We start from the raw sequence: 22,007 nt of genomic DNA, 5'->3' as shown, positions 1-22,007 counted from the left end.
CACACTATATAAGGCCGCCTGCACGGCGGCCCTGTGTAGTGTGTTCCGGCGTGCTGAGAGAGAGAGAGAGAGACAGTGTCATTTCATTTGAGTTAGATAGATTAGGCAGGACAGTCAGTCAGTTAGCTGCACTTACAGTGTATTGTGTATATATATGCATCCCAGGTGTGGTGTGTGTGTGTATATATATATATATATATATATATATATATATATATATACATATATATATACTGTATTCAGTTTAGCTAGATCCGTTCCTGTTATCTTCCTACTGACAGGCAGGCTTGTCTTGTTACAGTATTTACAGCTACCTGAAGAAAATTGCTGGTGTTCTTTTAATCCTATTAGTACCACAGTCAGGCAGCTAGACTATTTACAGTTAGTGTAGTGTGTCCTCCACAGTGTTCAGCTAAAACTACAAGTTAGTGTAGTGCGGCCTCTGCACAGTGTTCAGCTAAAGCTACAAGTTAGTTTAGTTCGACCTCTGCACAGTGTTCAGCTAAAGCTACAAGTTAGTGTAGTGCGTCCTCCTTACAGTGTTCAGCTAAAGCTACAAGTTAGTGTAGTGTGACCTCTGCACAGTGTTCAGCTAAAGCTACAAGTTAGTGTAGTGCGTCCTCTGAACAGTGTTCAGCTAAAGCTACCTGTAGAAGGTTGGTGGTGTTATCCTGATCCTATCACTACCGCAGGCAGCTAAAATATTTACACGTTAGTGTAGTGCGACCTCTGCACAGTGTTCAGCTAAAGCTACCTGTAGAAGGTTGGTGGTGTTTTCCTGATTCTATCACTACCGCAGGCAGCTAAAGTATTTACACGTTAGTGTAGGCAGTTAGGCAGTTGATTTTGCTAGCTACAGTATCAGTATATATAGATCTATCTATCTATCTATCTATCTATCTATCTATCTATCTATCTATCTATCTATCTATCTATCTATCTATCTATCTATCTATCTATCTATATATCCCAGCTTAGTGCAACTACAGGCCATTAGCATGTCTGGAAGGCCAACAAGGAGAGGCAGACAGCCACAAGCCAATAAAAGAGGGCAAGCAGGCTCTGTGTCTAGAGGCAACGGTGCTGGTCGTGGAGATGGTGCATCCTCATCAGCACGTGGCCGTGGGACACGCTTGGCCTTTTTTTCGGCAGCTGGCCGTGTTGAGCCGCAGCATGCGGAAGACTTGGTGGCCAAGCCGTCCTCATCCTCCTCATCCTCCCTCACCCATGCTCAGAGTACTTTGTCTGGCAAAGCAGCTGCCAACGCGGCCTCTTCCCTTGGCTCAATGGCATCAGTGACTCCTTCCCTAGCCCCACCATGTCCTCCTGAGGAGTCCCTCGAACTGTTTGACCACAGTGTTGGGTACATGCTCCAAGAGGATGCCCAGCGTTTAGAAGGCTCTGATGATGATACTGAGCTAGATGAAGGCAGTAATGTGAGCACGGACAGAGGGGGTGTCCAAGAAGGACAGCAATCTGGCAGTCATGCTCCCCCTGCTGCAGCATACTGCCAGGTTTGCTCCAGTGATGAGGAGGGAGGGGATGATGAGGTCACTGACTCAACGTGGGTGCCTGATAGGAGAGAGGAGGAGGAGGCACATCACCAACAAGGCAGGATGCCCTCCAGGGGCCAGCCTAAGGGAAGCACACTGACTGCATCACACCGCAAAGCTCCGCATGTGCAGGGCGCTGCTGTCTCTGCGCGTTATTCCAAAAGTTCTTTGGTGTGGGCCTTTTTTGAGACGAGTGCATCAGATCACACCGCTGCTATTTGCAACATATGTCTCAAGCGTATCTTGCATGGCCAAAACATTTCCAGCTTGGGCACCAAATGCTTGACCAGACATATGTTGACCTGCCATGCAGTTAGTTGGCAAGCGTATCTAAAAGACCCACACCAAAGAGCAAAGAGGACCTCTCCTTGCTCCTCATCAGCTGAGATCTCCAACCCCACTATACCTTCAGTCCTCTCTGAGACCTGCACTCACAGGAATGAAGGTGTAGAATTAGGTGTGTCACAGCCAAGTACTTGTGGGCAATCTGCTTTCGGTACACCGACGTCAGATTGTACCAGGCAAATTTCCCTGCTCCAGCTGCTGCACCACCAAAAGAAGTTCGCTCCCAGCCATCCACATGCCCAGCGGTTGAATGCTAGCTTGGCAAAATTGCTAGCACTTCAACTGCTACCTTTTCAGTTGGTAGACTCTGCCCCCTTTCGTGAGTTTGTGGAATGTGCGGTTCCTCAGTGGAATGTACCCAAACGCCACTTTTTCTCACGGAAGGCAATTCCGGCTCTCTACTGGCATGTGGAAGGCAATGTCTTGGCCTCGCTGGACAGGGCGGTCAGCGGTAAGGTGCATATTACTGCTGACTCATGGTCCAGCAGGCATGGACAGAGATGTTACCTAAGTTTCACGGCGCATTGGGTCACTCTGCTGGCAGCTGGGAAGGATGCAGGACAAGGTGTAGTAGTGTTGGAGGTTGTTCCGCCACCACGCCTCCAAAATGCCACTACTAATGATTGTGACACACCTCTCTCCTCCACCCCCTCCTCTTCTTATTCCTCCATGGCCTCTTCCTGTGCTTTGCCCTCGGAATCAGCGGTGCTCCGTAGCCATTCAAGGGGCTACGCAAGTACACAGGCCAAAAGATGCCATGCGGAGCTTGAGCTGGTGTGCTTGGGGGACAGGAGCCACACTGGGGCAGAGGTTCTGTCAGCTCTGCAGGGGCAGGTTCAGAGGTGGTTGACACCACGCCAACTTAAGGCAGGAATGGTGGTTTGCAACAATGGCACCAACCTCCTCTCCGCCCTCCAACAGGGACAACTGACCCATGTGCCCTGTTTGGCTCAGGTCCTTAACTTGGTGGTGCAGCGGTTCTTGGGCAGGTACCCAGACTTACAAGATGTCCTGGGGCAGGCCAGGAAAGTCTGAGTGCATTTTCGCCGGTCATATAATTGCCAGTGCTCGGCTGGCAGACCTCCAAAAGGAATTTAACCTGCCCAAGAAGCTCCTAATCTGTGACATGCCCACCAGGTGGAACTCAACGTTGGCCCTGCTGCTGTATTTTTTTCCCCATGCCAGTGGGCCATGATCAGGGATGCATGCACTGTCCTGTTACCATTTGAGGAGGCCACGAGGATGGTGAGCAGTGACAGTGCATGCATCAGTGACACTGTCCCCATTGTCCACCTGTTGGAGCACACGCTGCGTGGAATAATGGACAGGGCACTTGAGGCAGAACAGAGGCAGGAAGAGGAGGACTTCCTTAGCTCTCAAGGCCCCCTTTATCCAGACAGTGTTCCTGCGTGCCCGCCGATCACACAGGAAGAGGACGAGGAGGAGGAGGAGGATTGTGTCAGTATGGAGGTGGAGCCTGGCACTCAGCATCAGCAGCAGTCTTTAAGGGATCATTTAGAGTCCCAAGAAACACATGGACTTGTACGTGGCTGGGAGGAGGTGGCTGCGAATCATGTCATCCTTAGTGACCCAGAGGACTCCGGACCTAATGCCTCAGCAAACCTACGCTGCATGGCCTCCCTGATCCTGCAAAGCCTGCAGAAGGATCCTCGTATTCGTGGTATCAAAGAGAAGGACCAATACTGGCTGGCAACCCTCCTTGATCCACGTTACAAGGGTAAGGTTGTGGACCTTATCTTGCCGTCGCAGAGGGAGCAGAGGATGAAACACCTTCGGGAGGCCTTGCAGAAAGGTCTGTGCAACACGTTCCCAGAGACTGGGAGGTTACAAACTCCTGTTTCTGGACAACGTGTTGCTGAGGCTTCGGTCAATCAAAGAAGGAGCGTTGGAGAAGGTTGCCGTCTGACCGATGCGTTCAGACAATTTTTTAGTCCACAGCCCCAAGGTATGATCAGTTCCAGCAACCATCGCCAGCATCTGTTTTACATGGTGCAGGAATACCTAGGGGCAAGATCTGACTTGGACACCTTTCCCACCGAAAATCCTCTGGGTTACTGGGTCTTGAGGATGGATCACTGGCCAGAGCTTGCACAGTATGCAATTGAGCTACTGGCCTGTCCTGCATCCAGCGTTCTTTCGGAACGCACATTCAGTGCTGCTGGAGGCTTTGTAACCAATCACAGGGTGCGTCTGTCCACCGTCTCGGTCGATCGACTGACCTTCATAAAAATGAATCAGTCTTGGATCACCACCAGATACCAAGCACCTGATGCTGATGTAACCGAATAATTGAATAATTTTTTTTGGAAATGTCAGATCCCTTGAAAGACTGCCTATGCTGATGCTGAGTGACTATCCTGTTATGCTGAGTAATTATCCTCTTCCTCCTCAATGATCATGCTAATAGCTTGTAAGAACTATTTTGGTTCTGGGCGCCGCCACCAGTGCCTAAGGCCCAATTTTTAAGCCCCTGTTTAACAGGGGCATGTAATTACAATTTTTGATGCAATTCTTTGCAGCAGGGCTATTTCCTGTGCTCCAACTAGAGTATCTGTGAGGGGTTGCAGTGTTGTGGCACCAGCACCAGTGCCTAATGCCCAATTTTTCAGCCCCTGTTTAACAGGGGCGTGTAACTACAATTTTTGATGCAATACTTTGCAGCAGCGCTCATTCCTGCGTTCCAACTAGAGTATCTGTGAGGGGTTGCAGTGTTGTGGCAACGGCACCAGTGCCTAAGGCCCAATTTTTCAGCCCCTGTTTAACAGGGGCGTGTAATTACAATTTTTGATGCAATACTTTGCAGCAGGGCCCATTTCTGCGCCCACCAAGAGTAACTGTGAGGACTTACAGTGTTGTGCCACCAGTACCACTACCAAAGGCCCAATGTTTCTGGCCCTGTTCAACAGGGGCATGTAATTACAATTCTTGATATAATATTTCACAGCAGGGCCCGTTTCTGCGCCCACCAAGAGTAACTGTGAGGATTTACAGTGTTGTGGCACCAGCATCACCACCACCATCACCAAAGGCCCAATTTTTCTGACCCTGTTCAACAGGGGCATGTAATTACAATTCTTGATATAATATTTTCACAGCAGGGCCCTGTGAGAGCTTACAGTGTTGTGGCCACAACAACACCTAAGGCCCAAATTTCTGCTGAGTATATAGGGCAGGCCTCTACTTTCAAACATCCAACGTACAAACAACTCCTACTTGCAAACGGAAGGAGACAACAGGAAGTGAGATGAAATCTACCCCATAGGAAGGGAAATTCTCTCCTGTAAGAGTTAATATGGGAAAAGCTTTTCTCCTTTACACTGATGCTTTATCACCAATCCTTGTTTCACTAAAAACCCCAAATTTTCTAAAAACATTTGTCATTGGGACAAAACGTGAGGTGAAATCTTCTGAAGAGGAGCACAGACAGCAAATCAATTGTCACAGGGGTGATAACCCTTCCCTATGTTTTCCAAAAAGCTTAAAAACAGATTTTTTGGCTGAAGCTACACTTTGAAAATGTACCAGTTCAAAATTGCAAACAGATTCTACTTAACAACAAACCTACAGTCCCTGTCTTGTTTGCACCGCCTGTATACTGCTGTTCAGAGTATATAGGGCCTGGTTGCCCCACAGCTTTCCTTTTTTTAATTTAGGTACGGGGTTCCCCTTAATATCCATACAAGACCCAAAGGGCCTGGTAATGGACTTGGGGGTACCCATGTCGTTTGTCTCACTGATTTTCATCCATATTGCCAGGACACGACATTACATTATAGCCGCAAGCAGTTTTAAATGACTTTTTTTTCCTTTAAAAATGTCATTTTGTCATCACTTTACAGGCATACTATAGACACCCCCCAGGTACGATATTTAAAGGAATATTTCACTTTTTTTTTTTTTTACTTTAAGGATCATTAAAATCACTGCTCCTGAAAAAACGGCCGCTTTTAAAAGTTTTTTTTGCATTGATACATGTCCCCTGGGGCAGGACCTGGGTCCCCAAACCCTTTTTAGGACAATACCATGAAAATTAGCCTTTAAAATGAGCACTTTTGATTTTGAACGTTCGAGTCCCATAGACGTCAATAGGGTTCTAACGTTCGTGCAAATTTTCGGTCCGTTCGCAGGTTCTGGTGCGAACCAAACTGGGGGGGTGTTTGGCTCATCCCTAGTCAGGAGTGTGTAATGTACAGAGTGCAAAGGACAGGAGTGTGTAATGTACAGAGTGCAGAGGACAGGAGTGTGTACATGTACAAGTAATGCATGAGTGTGGGGGTCAGGAGTAAAAGTAACCTACAGCCCAGCAAGTAGAGTACAGGGGTCAGAAGTGTATACACCCTGGACTAGTGTACAGCACTTCTTATGATTCATCTCACCCTATGTGCATAAAAGCAGTACCCCTATGAATCATTTAAACAACACACATACACATATACAGTACATACACTCACACACACATACTTACACTCATACTCACACAAACCCACATACATATCACCACAGATTCACTGTACAGGACTGACACAGATGTCTTTTCACTTGGCTGACATTTAACCTCCCGAAACCTTCGGTCATGTTTCTGGGGGGGCCCAAATGACCTATGAGTATGATAGTAACATTTTACAAAGCTCCGCAGTTTTTAATACCTACTGGGGCCCCTTGACTGCATAGGTTATTTTCTGGTAAATGTGAACTTGGCCTTTAAGTGGGTGTTTTGGAAATAGAAGGAGCGAGTCCTGGATTAAATACATGGAGAACAGACAGGAAATGTCTCATTCCTCAATATTTTTGTATCCGAAACACCAAAGCCTAGTGCAGATCTCCTGTGCTAAAAGAAGTGGAGCAGCATTCAACATTATTTATAGCTTGTGGAAGATGTATGGTGTCCATATGTCCCAAGTTCTGCTATATCAGACATGTCAGAATGGTGTTTTTGTGGACCACATGAGGCCCTCTCACTTCTTTGCAGCCCCTAGCCAGTTGAAGTAGGCCACAGCTGTTATCCAGTTGATATAAGCTACACTCAGCTAAATACTGAATGAAGTTCCTATACAAGTTTGCATTCCTATACAAGTCTATGGAAATGCCAAGCCCACTCGAAACAGAACACTGGTTAGAAGGAGGTCTACTGCCTATCAAATGCACCTGTCAATGAACCCTGAGCCTAGGTTCACACTGTAGCAATGCGGGAACCAGCGTGATTCCAGCGCCAGTTCCCGCATCGCATCTCTCCCGCAGGCAGTTCACACTGCCCTCTGCGATCCGCTGTGGCTGTCAATACAATGACACCCCCAGATCGGTTCACAGATCGCAGTGCGAACTGTGGATTCAGACAGGAAATGGATCACATGGGTGAGAACACCCATGCGATCCGATTCCAGTGCGGGGAAAAAAAGTCCCTGCACCTTTTTTTTTTTTTTTCTGTGAATCCAATGCGAGTTTAGCCATACAGCTGTATGACTGAACTCACACAGACATTGAATGTGATCGGCACCTGCGGTGCAGGTACAAATCACATGCGATGTCTGAGAACGCTATAGTGTGAACCTGGGCCTAATGATCTCAGAAGTGTCCCAAACTGATGTCAAGGTGATTAACCAAAGTCCAATGCCCATGGACACCGGCCTTTATCTGACCCTGTTATTAGAGTGAAAAAATAAATTCCGTTCAACCTGTAAAAGAAGAAAATGTATACTTACTTACTTAGCTTTGCAGTGTGTGTTTGGTCACATTTTGGCCCTCTTGAAGAGCTCCAGACACTGATGGTATCCAACACGTGTTTCCTGCATGGTGCTATGGTTTGAGTTTGATAACATTTTGCACAACAATATTAAAATATACTAGAAACAAAATATAAAACACAAGTTTATATTTTATAAAGCAGTGGAAGAGCAATTACAATGTATAAACTTTTAGTCATTTGACAACTGTATTCTAAAATCTGGTTGATATGCGTTACTGCACTTTTCACAACATCAATTAACTTCCTTAAAGTTTTCAAGGCTGGGATCTGAACCCACAACCTCTGCTGTGTCCAGCAGTAGCTCTTCCTGTTGAGCCAATGAAATATTGGGAAGCTCCCTGTCTGATCCTTTAGACCAGGGTTTCTCAATCAGGGTTCCTCCAGAGGTTGCTAGGGGTTCCTTGAGCAATGAGCAATTTCTGCCTCTTGGATAAGTTCCCACTGACACCAATGAACTTTTTAACTATCTGTAAGGGGGTAATTCTTCTCAATGAACACAAGTGTAAGGAGCATTCTTCCCAATGACCATCACATTAATGTATCATGAGTTATATGTATAGTAATTTTTAGCAGGGATTCCCTGAGACCGGAAAGTTATTTCAAGGGTTTCTCTGTGTTGAAAAGGCTGAGAAAGGCATCTTTAGACTTTTATTGCCTTGTCTCTTGTTTCTGGTGAATCTTGAACTCTTTTCTCCTTTCATGAGCTTCATGGTTTAACCCATTTCTCTGCACTTCCTGGGACGTTACATGTCCCAGAAATCTGCGGTACCATTCACAAAGCGCAATGCGTGGACAGTGGGAAGCCAGTAAATATGCCGGTGCCTGGACCTGAAAACAGCAAAAGGGCCGGCTCGAGTGAGAACAGTGCTGGATCACTGGACGGGTAAGTGTTCTATTAGTAAAAGTCAGCAGCTACAGTATTTGCTGATAACTTTTACATTTAAATGCATTCTTAAATGCATTCTCTGCATTAAACTAAAAAACCTTTTATGTACAGCTCCCTCCAAATACTTACCTCAGCCCAATCCCAAAAATGAGCGTGGGGCCCAAAAGCAGTGCCGCTGCTCTCTCTTCCTCTTTACTAAATCCAGTGAGCACAGCGGGAGCCATTGGTTCCTGCTGCTGTTAATCAAATACAGTGATGAGGGAGTGGGGGGGCAGGGCCAATAGTCACACACAGAACAGCTCAGGATTAAGCCCACACGTGTGCCACCATGGGAAGCAGCTTTCTATGGTGGCACATGGTGAAGAGGAGGAGGGGAGAGTGCCAGCTTGAACCTTTTACAATCACTTTAATATGCTCCCATTTGGTCTGCTATAGATACCATTGAAAGTGTTTGTAGTATCTGTTTGACAGGTTCTTGATAGCTGAGTGGTTGTAACAGTTTACAGTAGCCAGTATCCAATGCACTATACAATCCTCCCCACCTTAAATTGACCTTAAACTCTGGTTCCAAATAGAAAATTCTGATCAATATGTTTCCTTAACTCAGAAAAGTCCCTTCTATTGCTGGTGTGATCTGACTTCCTGTTAGAGGGTGGCTACGTTTGTTGTAAATGGATACTGGTAAAAATGAGAATAAAAAGCCTGAAAGAAAAACAAAAACTGATGCAGTCACCACTTCTATGGACTGGTAAGCTGCAATTATATTACACTGTTGTGCTTGTGTTTCAGTCAGGTCATTTAAAAAATGTTTTCATAAACCAAAAAAAGTATGACGTGAAGTTAGCAGAAACCAGCCAATCAGATTTATTTATTTCAAGTTTAAATTGGTCAAAACAAGGACAGTTGGTTTCTTGTTGCACTTAGATTATTCTAATATGTATATAAATGGTTAATGTCTAAGTGACATTCATTATTTCGTGTTCCAGGAGGATATGTGGAGCCACCTCCAGAACCTGAGGAACCGGACAGAGAGGATCGCAGACCTCAGCCTGGTACGTGAGTTCTCCTTTATTCATACAACTATCACTCCACCATGTGACCACTAATGGAGTAGGAGACAGTACACAGCAAAGGAAACTAGCCACAAAGGCCCCTCTGTCTGGCTGCCTAATGATTTATCCAGACATGGAAAGCATTAGAACGAAAATTAGTATAACATTACTGCGTGTACTGTATAGTTCAGACACATGCTGGATCACTATGAATCAACTTAGTATGCTACAACTTTAATCTAAGAGTCCAAGCTGCCCATAGAAATGAGATCCTTGTCAATTTAGCTGATTTGGCCAGGCTGGACAATTATATTAATATCTACAGCCAGATGTGAGCAGTCACTCCTGTCTAAATTCCTAGCAAAAGTCAATCTGCAAATTAGGTTTTCCCAGCTGGTCACTATTTTTCTGCACAAATTAGACTGGTGCTTTCATTGAATAAAGACCAATGTTTTTTTTAATATGAACATGCATGTTAATGCAAAATTTACTGGAAGAAAATTCATTCAGCATACATAATTCAAACATCATTTAATGTCTATGGTCAGTTTAAAGGAAACCTTTGCTGACAGAAACTTAGAGATTACCTCTGTTGACCTCCAATAGAACAAGCTAGTTGCTTGGCTGAAAGTTGGAAGCCATCAACAATATTGGTTTATCAATAAAGGCTCTATCCCCCCTTCCCCTTTCCCCCACTGAGTGCAGCGCACCTGGTTCTATACTGTCCATAATCCAGTGATCTTCACTGTGTAATCCTACCAGTCACTGCACTGCCTTGCTTCTGAAAACATCTGCCTCAGCCTGTGCATGCACACTATGGCCCCATTCATTCCTATGGGGATCTGTACACATGGCAGCCTCCAGTGGTTCTGCAGTGCACAGCTGTTCCCATAGGAATGAAATGGGGCCAGGGTGCATATGTGTAGGATGAAAATGTCCAGTGAGGACATTTACAGAAGGTAAGGTACGTATTGGAACAGATGGGCTGCACTTAGCAAGGGCCTGAATTCCTTAAAGGGAATTTCTGTACCAAAGGTATAGTTGTTTTCTAAAGTATGTATATATACCAAATGTCAAAACGTATAATTTTTATTTGTGTTTACTATTTGAGTCTTAAAATCTAGATCAACTTGTCATTAAAGCAGTTGTATACCGCTGGAAGTTTGTTTTTTTTTCTTCCTGCAAGGTAAAGTCATAATGTAGCACATTATGTGAAACTTACCTTAAAACGAAGCTGTTCCATTGCCGCGATGTCAGCGCTGCAACCGCTTCCATTTTCACCCATCTTGCTTCCGGGTTGGGGGGCTCTGGTCCTGTGACTGGCCAGAGCCTCGATGACCTCACAGCCGGCGTTCACAGCACAGGGCTCGGAAGGAACAGCACCCGTGGCCATTCTTTCAGAGCACATGTGCCAGTGATGTCACTGTGTGCATTTAAAGTAAATATCTCCTAAACAGTACACGTTTAGGAGAAATATACATTACCTATAAGTAAGCCTTATTATAGGCTTACCTATAGGTAAATGTCAGCAGAGGAAGTTTACTTCCTCTTTAATATGGTGAGTAAGCATCAGTAGATGTGAAACGCGTTAGCTGCTGTCCTGCAATATCCACTCGCTGTGTGACCTGTTTTGGTATTTTTGTTACAATAAAGGTGTTTTCATTTTCATGGAGTGCGGCCGTCCAGGATTCTTTTTTCTCTCTCTTTAATATGGTGGTTACCATTGCTGGCTTCCTTATGAAAATGCTAATTGACTCAAACAAGCCTACAGGCAGTTGTGGCTGGTGCTAAAAAATTTTTTTGGGGGGGCGCAAACAAAGCCCTCCAGGTCTGCACTCACCAGAGGATGCCGTGAGACTTACCTACAAATGGAGCCCTCCAGCCCTACGCTGTCACGGCTCCCCTGATGCAGTGTCTGTGTTAACTCGGTCTTCTTTCCAGGTTCCAAATCTTCAGCCTCCTGATTGGCCGGGACGAGAAGCTGGAAACCAGAAGTGACGCAATGGCAAATATTGATTTGCTAAATTCAAAAGTGGGAGGACAACCTAAGACAATCCAATTAGAGCCCCGGGCTAAAATCACATGCTTGTCAAAAATTGATGGACCTAATAGACACCCATTAGTCCGGTGCCCTGCAAAGTGCACATACATAAAACAATTTATTTTTAAATAAATGATAATACGACTAACATTTTTTAACTTTAATATGTTAAAAAATGTTAGTCATATTATCCTTTATTTAAAAATAAATCGTTCTATACTTAGCTTTCTTATTTGGCAAACTAACTTTGGGAACTTTGGAGGGGTGGCGCCCCTGAGCCCCTTATGGACCGGCCGCCACTGCCTACAGGCAAGCACTTATTGCGCTAAAGCATTTCAGACAGCAGGTCAGTTTGCCCAGAAGGTCTTCCTTGTCCTGGAAAGATAAATCATAGGGTCCATTGACAAAATCTGCATTACCAGTTACCCTTTCCTCCCCACACATCGTCCTGGTCACCAGTCTTGTTCTGCCTCACCTCTCTGCACCACTACAGTGTATTGCAGCCCAAATGTATTCCTACCAACACTACCAAAAAGCTGAACCAACTTTTCCCCTATGGTCAGATAATTTAGCAGGTGGGTGAAGGCTGGAGGGTAGAGCAGCCAAGCCATATCTCCAGTAATCACAGTGTATATTGAACTAGTAAAGTAATCAGAATGGCAATTGGAATGGCCATTGAGCTGCCCCGGCTCAATATCCCCATATATTTATGGGGGATGCCATATTTTAATTAATAAATACAGTAAGTAATCTCTGCTTCCTGGTTGTGACTTACCTGCACTGCTGGAAAACTTTAGTACTGTGGCAAAAAAAACATGAGAAAATAGAGGCAAATCTAGGCACATGAAAGTGTCAATCACTTTTTATATATGTGTTCCTAACTAATGTTTAGCTTTGTTGTGTTTCTTTTCATTGTGGCATATTTCTGAAAAATTAAATTTATGATACTGGCAGCTCTTCCGACTTCTTTGTTTTTTTACTTCTCAACTAAAAAGAGAAAGACCAGAGGGCATGCCTCCTCCTGCTGCTGACCGACAGGGATCTTCCTGATGAGCTAAGCAGTCTTCAAAGCTACTACTGTGCTTGGAGCTTCTCAGTTTTTTCCAACATGACACAGCCCAGTCTTAGACACTCATGTGAGTCTCAAGATTTCCATGGTCAGACTGCATGAGCCAGTAAAGGCTTGACAGATCCAAGCTCAGTTAACCTGGGAACTTTTTAACAGCTCATCTCAGACTGCTGATTTATGGGGGTACACGAGCCAGTAAAGGCTTGACAGATCCAAGCTCAGTTAACCTGGGAACTTTTTAACAGCTCATCTCAGACTGCTGATTTATGGGGGTACACACAGAAAGATTCCCACTTTAGAAGAGCACCAGTACACAGATTATCCATTTTTAATTATAAACTGGCCAAAAATCTTAATTCAAATTCCCTGATAGATTTTGTGATTGACTGTTCAGTCCAATAACAGCTTTCAAATACGCCCACTGCTGTGTGCTGTCAATCACATACAAGGCAGACCTGATGGGGAACTGGTCTCCAAGTTCCTCTTTAGGCTCCGCCTACTCAGCCGCTGCACCTGTTGGGTGGGTAGAGACTGATGGGGCAATCTGAGACCGGTTCCCCACCAGGTCTGCCTTGCTTGTGATTGACAGCGCACAGCAGTGGGAGTATTCAAAAGCTGGTATTGGACTGAATTATTACTATGGATCCATCCAAATGCATTGTTAATCATAGATAAAATGGACCTCATGGGGAACTAGTCTCTCAGCTTCCCATGAGGTTTTGCCCGCCCCTTCTACAAAATGCCTCAGTGCGAGTATTGACAGATTCATACATGAATTGGGTGCAAGCAGTGCCACTTCAGTGCTGTGCCTTGCTGGAGTTCTAAAGGATGATTTCCACACCCGTTTATGAATTTCTCAGATTGTGTTGTGCTTTGTATGGAGAATAATAAAGGAATTTATACATACCAATAGAGAACCTCTGTTCACTGAGCTACTCCACTCCCTGTCCTAATTCCACAGCTGTCATAATTTGGAGTCAACCACACAAACTTTATTTGAAAGTTCTCCAAAACCTAGGCAGATGAAAACATCATGGCCATCTAAGAGGCTTCAAAAATTAGTAAAATTTTACATTCAACTAAACTCATCATCCGCCATTGTTTCAATGATAGTAAGTTAATGCCAGCAGTATATGCATTCTCACTCTCCAAGCATGCATGTTTAAAGTAACATGGTCAATTTATGTCTGCTTATCCACTACCACCTGTTGTCTATTGCCAATTTAACACATTGTATATGTTATTAACACTTACCATATGCAGAATTGAATTGGCCACTAAAGGAAGTTACATAGTTAAAAAAAAAAAACATTAAAAGATGTTTTAAAACATCAAAAGTAACCTTTCACAAATGAAGTCTATCACACCCATGTTAGAAGCCCAACATGAAAACAGTCTATCTTTGTCTTCCAGTCTGCAGGACACTCATATTGGGCGTATTCATATTTTCCGAAAGTGACATCACTGTCCCCATACTACCCCAGAAGTCAAAGAATGGCCACTTCTCTTTGGAGCTTCTAATACTTAACAACAGATTTGTTTAAAACTTAAAAGAGAATACTCCCAAAAAGCCACTATAAAAAGATGACTATGACATGTCACTTACCTGTTGGTGATCTCATGTCTATGGGAGATCCCAAACCCCTCAAGCCGACCACTGGAGGTATGAGCAACTGGAGAATTATCTCAATGACAACTGTTTCCCACTGATAAGCCGGCACCAGCCTCCTGCTACCTGTCATCCCCTTGTACCTTTTAAGTCTTTAAGTCTGCTGAGCCGATGTTACATGTTTATGGAGTGCTCTGTAGAACGACAATGTGTGTTTGCCCTCTTATGTTTCAAATTCATGAAGGCAATGCATACATATGGTTGAGGTTTGCATATTTATGGTTGAAAACATATGTTTAGCATGTTTTATCCTTTATATAGTGCTGACACTTTTTCCGTAGCACTTTGAAGGGACCCTCAAACCAACAGTTATTGGTCTATGTTCTATGCAACAACAAAGTCTGGGGAATGCCCAGGAAAAAAAACAAATCCTACTTACCACCAGCTCACAGACAACCAAATTGACCTGTCTAACAGTATGCGTTAAAAACAGGGGTTTAGTCCGCACGCATTTGCAAACGCATGCGTGAGCCACAGAGCCACGTCACGGCACCCTGGTATCTGTGGTCCTAACACTAAAATATGAGTGTCCCCACAGTGGAGGCACATGCATTCTAATGTATAAACGAGGGCAGGTGGACTGAAGGGGAGCCCACCCCTTCTTAAAGGTACAGGAGCACACCAAACACCCAGCAAGTAGCACAATGGCTGCAAAGGTGTGCGCTGCTGGACCAATACAAACACACACGTGAAACCAAAGCTTGCCACCACCCTCATTTATAGCTGGCTATCGCATTGGAAGGCTAAAACATGTAACAACAAAGTCTGGGGAATGCCCAGGAAAAAAACAAAGGCTACTTACCACAGGCTATTGCCCTTACCATAGTCAAACAAAATGTGTTTTCACTGTACAGCCAATTTAGCATGCAAACCAGTTATCCTTCTATTATGTCTCTAAAATATCGATGGGAAGTGGAGTACCATGTATTTAACTGTTGATTTACCAGAACACACAGTGGGATCTGTATCCCCCTAAATGACACAATTGATACTGACTGACAATACTCTCTATTACAGGCGTGGATCAGGAGCCTCCAACTGAAGATTACAATGACCGTCTGGAGAGAGAAGATTATGATGACTGTAGGAATTCATCTGATTTATTCTTGTCCTGCTTTAAACCTTTTTCACATTTTACCATTTTGAACTGTACAATAACAGGGAAATGCGCAATAGGGTGCAAGAACGTTTGGCAAATCAGAAATCAGCAGTTAGCATTGGCTATAATCGGTGAAGTTTCATTGCATCAACTTTTAGTGACCAAGAGGCTCAGATCTCCTTCCTAATTTGTAGTGCAGTCAATCACCAAGGCATAGACATGCAATTTATTTGTTTTTGAAGGTTTAAATTACATAGTAACATGCCAGCAGGTATGAGTGATCACTGACAGTAGTCAGGTTATATTGGGGGTGCAGTATAGATTTATATTATGAATATATCCATGGATCTAGTCTAGCTTGAAGGAATATTGTGCTATGTCGCTGGCATTACAGAACCGTTCTTGATCATATCCATGGTTCAGCTTGTGATGAGTGTTGTAGTATACTATGTATAATATGGAGTATATTATAAGCAGTGTTGCCAACCTACCAGATTGAAATTTACTTACACAACACCCAAAATTTACTGGCACAGTCAAGTTTTTGCTGGCATATCCAAAAGTTACAAAATGACAGTTTTAAGTGCAAATTTCAGTATTTAGGCTACAAACAAATACAATATGCAATTAGCAAAGAGATTTAAGGTAGATATTAATGAAAAAACGTGTTTCTTATTTTATTTTCAATATAGTAAATAAGTAGCTCAGGAACAAGAATCGAGAGGGCAAGAAATTAGAATGAGCGGCACACACATGAAATTGACTCACAGTGACACTGACAGCAGTGTGCAGCAGCACAGATGATGACACCTCACCGACAGGACATGTCCCCTTCTGATTCACAGTGACCCTCTCTCTCCATACCAGGGGGTTCCTTCAGTCCACTCCCAGCTTGCCTTCCTCCCGTTCCGCAGACCTGCTCTGTTCCCTTGCACCATGACTTCACGAGACACACTGCCGGCACAGTCAGAACACACTGTAGCAGGCAACCTTTTTCTTTCACTGGTATTTACTGGCAGGAGAAAAGTCCCCATTTTTTACTGGCTGCCAGTAAAAATACTGGTGGTTGGCAACACTGATTATAAGTCAATTATAATCATGTGCAGTGCTTGGGTTATGATCAGTGGTGGTAGAGAGTTAAGCTTATATGGAGTGTAATAGAATTGTATTATGATGATATATCCAGTTGTCCTATCCAGTGACAAGTAGTGTGGCGTATATTAGAATTCTGATATGATGATTATCCAGTAGTTAGATCGATTGATAGAAGGTGTGGGAGTACTATGAAAGAAATGTAAAATAATTCTGATATGACCATATCAGGGGTCAAGTCATGAAGCATGGTGTAGTGTATTATGCCTGTATAGAATCTATTAGAATTGTAATATGATGATGTATCCATTGGTCATATTCATTGATAGGAGGTGCGATGTACCATATAGAACTTCACAGAATTGTATTAATATGATATGTCCAGTAGTGAGGTCCCAATATGAGGTGCAGAGTGTAATAGAATTCTAATATGACCATGTCAGGGGTCAAGTCATGAAGGATGGTGTAATGTACTATGCCTGTATAAAGTGTAAGAGATTTGTATATTGAATGTGTGTCTAGTAGCCAGATCCTAATACTCAATAGGGGTGCGGTTGTCTTAGGGTGTAATTGAATTCTATTATGACCACGGTACTGATCAGGTTATGATGGGATGTATTGTCTATGTATTAGCTTTATAAAGTGTAACAGAATTGTATTAGTTATGTCCATTATTGAGTTTGTTTTCAGGTGAAATGCTTTTCTTTCAATTCACTTTATTATATTTTGTCACTCTTTTACTTCCATTTGATTCCGTGATTTTTTTTTTACAATTAATTTCCCTGTATGTTATCGTTTTCCTATGCAGATGGCCACAGCAAGTATCCAAAGAGGCCTAAAGTTCCAGAACATAAACCTGATCGTCCAGTATATGTAAAACCTACACCCAGTGAGTACTATTCCTTTATGTGTAGCTGTAAACAGCTGTGGAGATCAGAATCCTGCACTATTGCAGTCTCTATAACTGAGGCATACTTTTACCAAATTACAGTGATAAGATGCCAAGGCCAAGATTTACCTTCTTAAAGATGCACTGGCATCATTCAAGGAACACTTTGCATTTTCTCAATGAAAGCAAAGCTTATTCTGATTGGACGAGGTGGGGAGCAGGGCAGTGGCGTCACAATCTTCACCTTGTCTAATCAGAGAACACTTTGCATTCATTGCATAAACGGGGAGTTTTCTCTGAATGGCGCCTATGTCGAGTGGGCGACCACCTGTGTTTAGTAAGCAGCAGAGCGGCTGCTCAGCACACGACCTGGAAGCTAGTGGAGATTACTGGCGTAGCAGTGCCTACTACAGTGATTTCCAAATTCCAAGGGGTTCTCACAGGTATGGCGCATATATACTTATATTGGTCCAAACTAGATCAATGTAACTTTGTAAAAATTGCCATACCTTGAATTCAGATTTAATAAAGAAAACTTCCCCCCAGCAGGTAGCAGAAGTGAGAGAGTATGGCTATGTGAAACAACAATAATGACCTTATGGAAGTTGAGAAGTTCTACCATCCTCACAAACCTTGTTATGAACTACTGTTGGCTATTCCTAAGGCTGCATTCACACCTGGGAAGAGTGATTGTTAGACGGTTTTATTTGAGAGTTTTGCAAGCATACTGTATATGAGCATTTTAGAAATGTATTACAAGTGTTTTACATGTGTATTCAAGCTTCAGGTGTTTTTGTTTTAGCCAAAAGAAAGCACTAGGGGCATGAGATTAGGGGTGGAGAGCATGGTTTAGCTGGCAAACATGCAACACAGCGCTTATAGAACTCTAGTAAAAAGTTCATGTTGTACATTTTCAGATGTCGAAATCTATAGGGCCAAAAATGCTCCTGACGGCCTAGAACAATTCTAACAACCACTGTCAGTTCTCTCTCTAAATTACAGTTAGACCTCACAAACCTCAGTGTGAACTGCTAAAACACAGCTCATCAAGAGCAACCCGGGGGCTAATGGCACTATAGGCAGGGCTGCTCATAGACATCATGGGGCCCTGTACAGCATACCTGACAGGGCCCCCTTCAGCCCTCCCCCCAGACTCCGCCTTGAAACAATAATTGCATGTAAAAATTGGACAGGCTGGTTGTACCGAAGCCAATCTTCAATCCACCTTCCCTATAGATGGTTCAAATCTTAGCCGATCCCTGTTAAACTGGGCAAGATTCTAACCATCTATGGCTAGCTTAACTGACACTGACATCAATAGTGACACTAATACAGTGATCAGCTAAAATACTGTATAGTGTACACTATAGTAATGGCACTAGCTGGGTCAGAGAGCCAGAGCCAGAGTCGCCTCTACTTTTTGAGGAGACTGAGGTCCTTTGACATCTGCCGGACGATGCTGAAGATGTTTTATGAGTCTGTGGTGGCCAGCACTCTCCTGTATGCAGTGACATGCTGGGGAAGCAGGCTTAGACTGTCTGACACCAACAGACTCAAAAAACTGATTCACAAGCCCAGTGATGTTGGATTGGAATTGGAGTCTTTTAAAATAGTGTTGGAGAGGAGAATGTTGTTCAAGTTACGTTCTATCTTGGACAACTCCTCCTACCCACTCTACAATACGCTGGTCAGTCTGCGGAGTACAATCAGTGACAGATTGTTACACCCACAATGCCCCATAGAGCAACACAGAAAATCACTTTTGCCTGTGGCAATCAAGATATATAATTATTTTCTGCGAGGGCCGGAGGTGAAGATTTAATTCTGGTTTCAGATCAGGATTTTGTGTTGTTTTTATAATATGTTGGTATTGTCTTGGTTATTATTTGGGGTGGTGATAGAGAAAGTGGTATATTATTTGTTTTTGATAGTTTGATTGTCTGTTATTTTAACTTGTGTTATTTATTCTATGTTGTATTTTAATTGTATGGATGTTTTATTTGCATTGTAGTTTTAATTTTGTTTATTTGGTGCTCATGGCTGTTATTGGTAATTTTGTTGTGTTTTTGCATCTTGTTTAGTTTATTGTGATCTTGTGTTGTCTTTAAGTGTGTCTGTGTCATAACAATTTCCCTTTGGGATTAATAAAGTATTCTGTATTAATATCAGCGGGCAATAAAGGGGTTAACTGTGTGCCTAACAAGTGTCATGTGTGTAACATATATTGCTTTTACTAACATATCTGGCTGTTTTTCTCCCTGCTTTGCAGGGAGAAGACATAGCCAGATTGCTGATCTGTGTATGGAGCCCTGTGTTTGTAAACACAGGACTTTGTGCTGTGATTGGCTACAGCTGATCAGCATGTCTTGGCCATAAGTCATTGGCCAGGACCTGCTGACAAAATCCTGCTGTAGCCAATGACAGAGTGGGTTAGCACTCTGTACTGTACTGAAAATGTACTGAGGGCGGACAGCAAGCAGTTAAAGAGAAAACGTTAGGGGTGGGTTCACACAACAGGTCTGATCAGGTCCGCTTGCCCAGTTTTCAGGTGGACCTGATCTGACCCTCGATTCACTACTATAGAGCGATGGATCTAAGAAGACTTGTGTCCATTTACACCTGCTTACCTTCGATCCGATCCGCTAAACAAAATGGAAGGGGACCCGTTTCCCTCTGTTTAGCGGATCGGACTGGAAGACAGTCGGGTGTAAACAGACAGCCATCCTTAGAGCAGAGCAGGCTGTGTCTGTGTCCACTTTGCATAAGCTGAGTGTCATCTGCCCACTCCACTCAGCGGGAGATCAGCAGACAGGTCCCCTGCTGAACAGCAACACAGGCAGGTTAAGATCATCAGCATTATAAAACACAGGCAGGTGCAGGTGCTCTATCATGGCTGGCACTGTCACAGTGTGTAATGCCGCATGCACACGACCGTTTTTTCCGTCGGAATAAACTCTGAAGGCTTTTCCGACGGAGTTCCGCTGAAACTGTCTTGCCTACACACGATCACACCAAAGTCCAACCATCTAGAACGCGGTGACGTACAACACATACGACGGGACTAGAACAAGGAAGTTCAATAGCGAGTAGCCAATAATTTCCGTCTCGTACTTGCTTCCAAGCATGCGTCGTTTTGGTCCGTTGGAACAGCATACAGACGAGCGGTTTTCCCGATAGGAACTGATTCCGTCGGAAAGATTTAAAGCATGTTCTATTTCTAGGTCCGTCAGAATTTTCGAAAAAAAAAAAAGTCCGATGAGGCCCACACACGATTGAAATGTCCGATGAAAAGATTCCGTCGGACTTTTCCTGCCGGAAAGTCCGACCGTGTGTACGCGGCATTACAGGATATGACTGTTGGGTGCTGGATTTTTGGTTGATATTCTATCTTTATCATTTAAAATACACCTATGATAAAAATCATAGACCCTTCATTTCTTTGTAAGTGGGCAAACGTACAAAATCTGCAGGGGAGGAAATACTTATTTTCCCAGTGTATGTGTTCTAAGTCAGTGATTTAGAGTACTGAAGTTATGTTATCAACATGACAGCCAGGGAACTAGTGCAATAGCAGCCTCCATACTTTCTCAATAAAGGGTTATTTGCAAGAAGGAGGGCCACTGTCTGCCATCATAATTCATTCTGAGAACTGCTGATAAAGATTCACACTGAGAAAAAGTTTCTACACTACTCACAAGAACTATGGCCAGACAATATGAACTCCAGTGAGAATGAATCTCAGGCATCTCAGCCTAGAGTGTGAAAATCAGTCTACCCAAAAGTGGAATTTTAGTTTTAGGTGGAATGCAGTGTCGATGGGTCAGTCACTGGCTTCCAATATGTGTTGAATACTCTGTTTCTGTCCACTGGGGAGAGTTATGTGCAATGCTTTGCTACACAGTATGGCAAGACTTATACACCCTGCCATGTTTGGTGTGCAGTGCTGCCTGCTGAACGTGACCCATTTAAGTGAATGGGGCTGTGCTGCAACCGCTCTGCACACAGTTGCAGCTCGGTGGTGTGGGCTTTGAGGTGTTAAAAAAAGTGCTGAGGAGGTGACATAAAACCTCCAACCACCTATCAAATGCCCTCATAACAGAGATTCATTGCGGATTGGTCTTCAGAGGACAAAGCTCATGTAAACGAGTCAGGTTGATCGATGTAGCATAGAAAATGTCTGTACAGAAGCTACACTTAGTAAAACAGGCCCAAACATGTGAATAGCTAAAATTAGCATTCCCTCCTCTAAAACGATATGACCTGGTTGCGGAGACGTTAAGGGACTTTCCACCCCACAATGCAGAGATACAGCCAAGAGAAATAGAACTGAGATGCTGGCTGCTTCTACTCATTACGATGGAGTTGATAAAGATTATTAAATGTCTTTACAGAATGTTACAGTATTTTGAGTAACATTTGAAACACTTGTTTACAAGGGTGTTAGCCGGACAGCTATTTATCATCACTCCCATTCACACATATTACTTTTTATTCCATTTCCACTTGCCAAAATAAACCCCTTAACTCATAACTTAGAAAGACTTTCCA

The 22,007-nt window shown here is 43.6% G+C and overlaps 1 protein-coding gene across 2 annotated transcripts in view; it reads left to right on the top strand.

Annotated features, from left to right (window-relative positions):
- Positions 1-22,007, top strand: part of AEBP1 (AE binding protein 1) — an 86,021-nt gene that overhangs the window by 21,835 nt on the left and 42,179 nt on the right. For both annotated transcript variants that reach the window (XM_073622190.1, XM_073622191.1), the window contains exons 4-6: positions 9,535-9,600; positions 15,397-15,462; positions 17,379-17,459. In XM_073622190.1, the coding sequence (XP_073478291.1) occupies positions 9,535-9,600; positions 15,397-15,462; positions 17,379-17,459 (213 nt within the window). The remainder of the gene's footprint in view (positions 1-9,534; positions 9,601-15,396; positions 15,463-17,378; positions 17,460-22,007) is intronic.

This window comes from Aquarana catesbeiana, linkage group LG03 (assembly GCF_042186555.1).
Source record: "Aquarana catesbeiana isolate 2022-GZ linkage group LG03, ASM4218655v1, whole genome shotgun sequence".
Taxonomy (NCBI): Eukaryota; Metazoa; Chordata; class Amphibia; order Anura; family Ranidae; genus Aquarana; species Aquarana catesbeiana.
The sequence above is the reverse complement of the archived record's forward strand: the minus strand, read 5'-3'. Positions and strand labels throughout refer to the sequence as shown.